The sequence below is a fragment of the Coffea arabica genome, chromosome 9c (genome assembly GCF_036785885.1).
Source record: "Coffea arabica cultivar ET-39 chromosome 9c, Coffea Arabica ET-39 HiFi, whole genome shotgun sequence".
Lineage (NCBI taxonomy): Eukaryota > Viridiplantae > Streptophyta > Magnoliopsida > Gentianales > Rubiaceae > Coffea > Coffea arabica.
The window spans coordinates 42,493,331-42,499,650 of NC_092326.1; the positions used below are offsets into that span (position 1 = coordinate 42,493,331).

The following is a 6,320-nucleotide window of genomic DNA, read 5'->3' on the forward strand; positions in this document are numbered from 1 at the left end:
AACAGTCATAGCTATTTTTGGCACATCTTACAAGAACTAACAACTATTTTCTTGGAGTTAAAAATCATGATAACTACTACATTCGATTCGAGTGTACCAACTTGAAAAATTTATGAACATGTTTCCTGGTCCGCGCAAGAAAAATGGTGGACGGATTTAGAAATACCTTCTTCTGATTGATTTCACTCTCATATTTCTTCTCATTTTTATTTGGAAAAAGCCTACATATTCACCATTTGGACAACAACCAAAATTGAGGCAACTCGTTCCCCAACAGCCCAACGCTACTGCGCAAATGATACGGCAGGTTTTTGCAGTACATAATTGATGGAAATTCTTGGATGCATAGGTTTTGGTATCTTTTTCGAGTGTTAGAACTTGTAGTTTTGACGTAGAACAAGTTCTCTCAGCTTGCAGTGCACAACAGAGGAACTTATGAGCAAAATATTTGCTCTTTTTGCCTTGATAGATTTGAGGAGGAGTTTATCCCGCGGTATATTATCCGAATCATTTAAAATCTGTTAAAAAGAATAAAGGAAAAAATTAGTAGGATATGGAAAATACTCGAATAAAAAACATGAAGGAAACGTTAAGACCTGTGACAGCAAGTTCGCATTGAATGGCACAAAAGAAGAAGAGACGAAGAAGGTGTTGGATTGGATTCCTTTGGGAAAAAGTGAAGTCTCTTCCCCTCTTTCTGTAAACTTTATTATGGGAACCAAGAACTCACGGGACTTTCCTGAAAATTTCTCCTTTGAGTTCATGCCTCTGTGCCAAACTGCCTTTACCTCATCATATAACAAATGGCCATTGTTACTTCACAATCTCTCTTCCTTTGGAAAAAAAAAATTTTTCATTTCTGAATTTTGATGGACATATCCTTCACTTCATTCCACCTTTTTATCACCATGAAAGTTCCGACAATCCTTGCCTAAATACACACATCTTTTTTCTGACTTTACAAACCACTTGATGAACTTCTTTCTTTAGTAATCATGCAAATTCATTCTAGTCGAGAAGTGTGCTCGCTTCTGCTTTCTTTCTCTCTTAATCTTCTGTGTTTAAAGCTTGTGATGGATTATCTTTATCTTTGATACGTCTTTAACATATTATACATGAAAGCCATCATCCCTTTTCTAGTAGATATTCAGGACCACCCATGTTTCTGAATCAGTTCATGCATTTCTTGAAATCAATTCATACTTTTAGAAGGAAAACACTAATTATTGAAGACTATGTGTTGTTTCTGACTACAAAGGCTTTCTGATTAAGCCCCCCCCCCCACCCCCCTCCTCCAAAAGGAAAAAAAAAATAAGAAAAAGAAATAAAAAACCGAGCTTGGCAAAGGTTTGGAATTCCTGATGGCTTCATCATGTTTTAAGCCATTCAGGCTGAGAAAGTCTAAGAGCAAGCCATTATCAATTCCCTCCTCCTCTTCCAGAACTCAGTTAAATACTGATACTTACAACATGGAAAGGAAGAGATTTGACAGTTTAGAGTCATGGTCAATGATATTGGAGTCTGAGAATGTGGAGACTTGGGAAGCATCGAAGGAGGATCAAGAGGAATGGACAGCTGATCTATCTCAGTTGTTTATAGGTAATAAATTTGCTTCTGGGGCACATAGTAGGATCTATAGAGGGATCTATAAGCAGAGAGCAGTGGCTGTGAAGATGGTCAGAATTCCAACCCACAAGGAAGAGACTAGAGCTAAGCTTGAACAGCAATTCAAGTCTGAAGTTGCCCTGCTTTCGCGTCTCTATCATCCCAACATAGTGCAGGTTCGTTGTGTTGAATCTTTTGAGTCAGTTTCAGTGTTGCTTTTTATGCAAGTATGTGATTAAAGAGGTATATATTTGAAAGCATCAATTAATGTTTAGATCAATAAAAATACAAATTATGTGGTACCAATAATCCAATCGTATTTTCTATGATTCTGTCGATGTCTATATCATTCATAAATTGATATGCCATCATGATGAGATTCTTCATTTATATGGTTGGCCTTGTTAAGGTCACGAGTTATGTCCTTAAAAATCGATTGATAACTTATATATTCGAATGCATGTTCAATTCATCATCACAAACTAAAATATGTACCGATTAGAAAAGTATTGGTATTTCATTTCTATGAGAATACCATTTGCCATCTGACAAAAACACAATACATAACTGCTGCCTGTTAATTTCACTAGTCTCCTCATTTCGCATTTAGAGCAATGGAAGCTCCTAGTTTTTGAAAGAGTAATCTTTGTACATTTGATGGGATTGAATGCTTGTTCAATGTATTCAAGGCGTGCATTTTCATTTGTTATATCTGAACCTCATCAAATTCACAACTATTGCAGCAATTGCCATAGCATTGATTGTCTGCCTTAATGATGAAATGTCTGAGTAAATGAACACCTTTACTTTTTCCTTATTTCGTATGCCTAGATATAGTTGATAATCACTCCTTCCGCTCTGTCATGTAATTTGGACATTTAAATCATGAGAAATGCTTTTTACAAGTATGTGATGGAAATACAGTCTCAGGCTCAGAAACAGAAACATCCTTCAATGCTTTAGTTGATAGATTAGACTAATACCCATCATTCAGAACAGTAATTTTAAATATTGAATGATGCTATACCGCTGATTGTATCAGCTAAGGAAACTTTTCAGAAACCTAAGGTAGTCAAGTATTTCAACCGCAGCATATAAACACTACTTACAATCACACACTGTTCCTTGTTACAGTTCATTGCAGCTTGTAAGAAGCCTCCCGTGTATTGCATCATTACAGAATACATGTCTCAGGGAACTCTTAGGATGTATCTCAACAAGAAAGAGCCATATTCACTTTCAACAGAAACTATTCTTAGATTAGCTCTTGACATATCACGAGGAATGGAGTACCTTCACTCACAAGGAGTGATCCATAGGGACCTTAAATCCAGCAATTTGCTCTTAAACGATGAGATGCGTGTCAAGGTAGCAGATTTTGGAACATCATGTCTGGAAACACAGTGTCGCGAAGCCAAAGGGAACATGGGAACTTATCGGTGGATGGCTCCGGAGATGATCAAGGAGAAACCTTACACACGAAAGGTGGATGTGTATAGTTTTGGAATTGTGCTATGGGAACTCACAACGGCTTTGCTTCCCTTTCAAGGGATGACTCCTGTCCAAGCTGCATTTGCTGTGGCTGAGAAGGTTAGATTTATCACAGATATAATGTTCTCCTTCATACTAATAACATTTTGCCATGTGATCATGCCTATCTTAGTCTTATGGTTATGCATGGCCTGCTGTCATTCCGTATAAATGAATAGTTTCCTTTCTGTGAGACTTAGATTACAGATTGAAGCAATTGATAATAATGGATCTATTTAGCCAGGCAATAGATAAGTGGTCCTAGACGGATCAAAATTAGAGAATGAAGCAATTGGCAACAATGAATCTATTTAGCCAGCCAATAGATAAGTGGTCCTAGACGGATCAGATCCTTAATTAAAAGTAGACTCGATCCCATCTTGCTTCAATCGAGCTAATTTAGCTATTATTGTTATCTTAACCCCTTGTTGTCTTGTTTGTACCTCCTCTCGTTACTGAGCATAAGGATCCCTTGGTATCCTCCCATCTTTTCTCCAGTTTTTGTTCTTAAATGTGCTAGCAAAATCAAGATATTTATATATTAAGACCAGGGCCTCGGTCTCCATTTTCGAATCACTTCTCAAAAGTTCAATCTACAACAATTTGGCCAGTCTAACAATCCATAGTGGTTTGGCAGCATAGCTAAGTGATTAGTGGTTTGCGTCCTTAAAACGATCTTGCTAGTGATTCATATCACATGAGACACTAATAAGTTAAGTATATAATCAGTGACTTTACGGTGCTATGTTATGGTAGGGAGCATCTGTATAAACCGTGACTCTATGTTCCTCCGTAAAGACAAAAGTCAACTTCCAATCAAATGATCTGGTAGGGATGTAAATCAAACGAGAGATTACATAAAATTGCATTGCCTGGATAATTTTTATATTTTCATAAAGTTGAGGTTACGGCTCCATGTCTAGCGCATCTAATTTCCAGGATACTGCATAAGAACTGATTTCTTGACAAAACAAGCTATATTGCACGTATCCCCGTTTATGCATTTACATTGCTTCGACTACTTATGAGTTTCAGTCCGAGATGAAAAAAAGCCTAATGGTGTTTTCTGTTCCTTGTTACAGAATGAAAGACCACCAATGCCAGCCAGTTGCCAGCCAGTATTGGCACACCTTATAAAGCGCTGCTGGGTGGCAAATCCCAATAAGCGGCCAGATTTCAGTGAGATTGTTTCAGCTCTCGAAAAGTATGATGAGTGTCTGAAGGACGGCCTTCCACTTACTCTTCATTCAGGGCTTGTGAGCAAAAATGCAATTCTTGATCGCTTGAAAGGATGTGTATCAATGAATTCATCCATACCTGTGCATGCCTAGCTAACTCCTTCCCATGTGCTGCCATTTTTATTCAGTCATTTAAATCACTTTTTCATAGATTTGTATATATTTAAATTCATAAATTATCTGATGTAACTGTATTGGCGAAACTTAAAGACTCCCGGATGGCTGCAGGTGGCATTTTAGATATCATTTTTACCAGGTTATTCTGCAGCAATTTGTTTAGGAGTTTTTAAGGGACAGGAATTAAAGGGAAAAAATGTAGAGATCCTCGTAATTTGGGTCCAGTGGAGTATTGGAAATGCTTCTGTAATTTTTTTTTTCTTTTTCTTCCTGATATGAGTAGGTGGCAACGATTCATATCAATTCTTGCTCTACTCTACTCGGTCTCCATTCTCGTCAACGTTGCAGTTAACTAACCTTTGAACTTATGGTTATGGAAAGAACCCTACTGATTGAAACCTGAGAACTTTCGTTACCATACATTTGGAATTTGGATGATCATTTCTTTTTCTTGAATTACAGTAGATGGTTTGTCATCCATGTAAAGTACCACATGTTAAGCAGGCGTTCCACAAAACATTCGATGGGACTTTGGGCCTAACTTACCTTGGGCATTAACTTTTCCATGATGTGCACTTGGGGAATCTGGGCTAAGCTGCTGGCAAGGTTATACCACCAACTATTCCATGGAATGTACATATTTGCTTGTAAGACTTATTCTACACATATGCGCGTGCCATCAAAATCTAGTTGCCCTGTTTTTGTTTTGCATTAGAAACCGAAAAAAATAAGTTAATGGTTGGTTGGTGGTTGAACATTGAAAACGAAGAAGACACAATGAGCCCTTTTCGCCAATGAATAGCTAGGGATAGATTCATATCCTTGGCGATGATAGTTAAGCAAGTCGTTAGTCTTAGAGGATTCTATATTTTTTTGTTTTTTTGGTTATTACGATAGCTTCCTATATTATGGGGAGGCCCGGGAGGGAAAGGGTTTGAAGAGGTTCTGAGGTAACTCGGAGGGGACTGAATGACCACCGGATCAGACGGATGCACTATGCATCCGCCTGAATTTTTTAAACAAGGTCACATTTAATTGTGATAAATTGGTGGAACCTTGCCTCCCTCCCATCCCACCAAGCCCTAATGCATTGGTGGTGACTACCAACTCAAAGGCCGGTGGTTTTGGAGGATTCTATACGTTAATCACTTGAATGAAAGAACCAGGTCAAAATATGCTCCCAATTAACATATTGTCACATATATGTTGAGTCACCATCGACATCCACAATTCATGAGAAGGCAACAGAAAGGCCCAAAACGTTAGTTGAACGGAGTCTTGAATAAGCTGCACTTGAATGTTGACTCGTTCCTACCATTCCTTCATGGTCACCGGTTCAGTATAAGTCCACCCCTCATCTTATCATATAGTAAATATTTAACCAAGTCAAACTCAACACTTCAAACTTTGAAATGCTTAATCAATGTGTTTGAAATTAAATGTGGGAGGAGGACAGATTTCTAATACTTCTATGCTAATTTGTTCAAATATTAAGCTGCCATATGTACTAATTATGTACCTCCCCCACTCCCTAGCATACATGTTTGGTCTATATGGCCTGATAGCAAGAGCACTTGACTTTAATTCGTGACATCTCCATCTATGCAGCAATTGATGAGTTACAAAGTTGACTGAGCTAGCGCCAATGTGTAACTTAAAAACCATTTTGTTGAATTCACTTCTAACCCTGTGTTATGTTATGCCTCCTGTAATCATTCTTAGATGCCTCTATCTTTGTTTAGTCTGGTTGGTTCTTCGCGCTCCATCATTTAAATGGAAGGAAAGCCCTCGATTAATCAAGAGACAATCAGCCTGCAGGAGTGTAGGCGG

At 38.0% G+C, this 6,320-nt stretch overlaps 1 protein-coding gene across 1 annotated transcript; it reads left to right on the forward strand.

Annotated features, from left to right (window-relative positions):
• Window positions 1–587: 587 nt before the first annotated feature.
• On the forward strand, window positions 588–4,714 carry LOC113708080 (serine/threonine/tyrosine-protein kinase HT1). Its single transcript, XM_027230543.2, has 3 exons — window positions 588–1,781; window positions 2,740–3,195; window positions 4,218–4,714. The coding sequence occupies exons 1-3, from the start codon at window positions 1,362–1,364 to the stop codon at window positions 4,464–4,466; spliced, it is 1,125 nt and encodes a 374-aa protein (XP_027086344.2). The 5' UTR covers window positions 588–1,361; the 3' UTR covers window positions 4,467–4,714.
• Window positions 4,715–6,320: the final 1,606 nt, after the last annotated feature.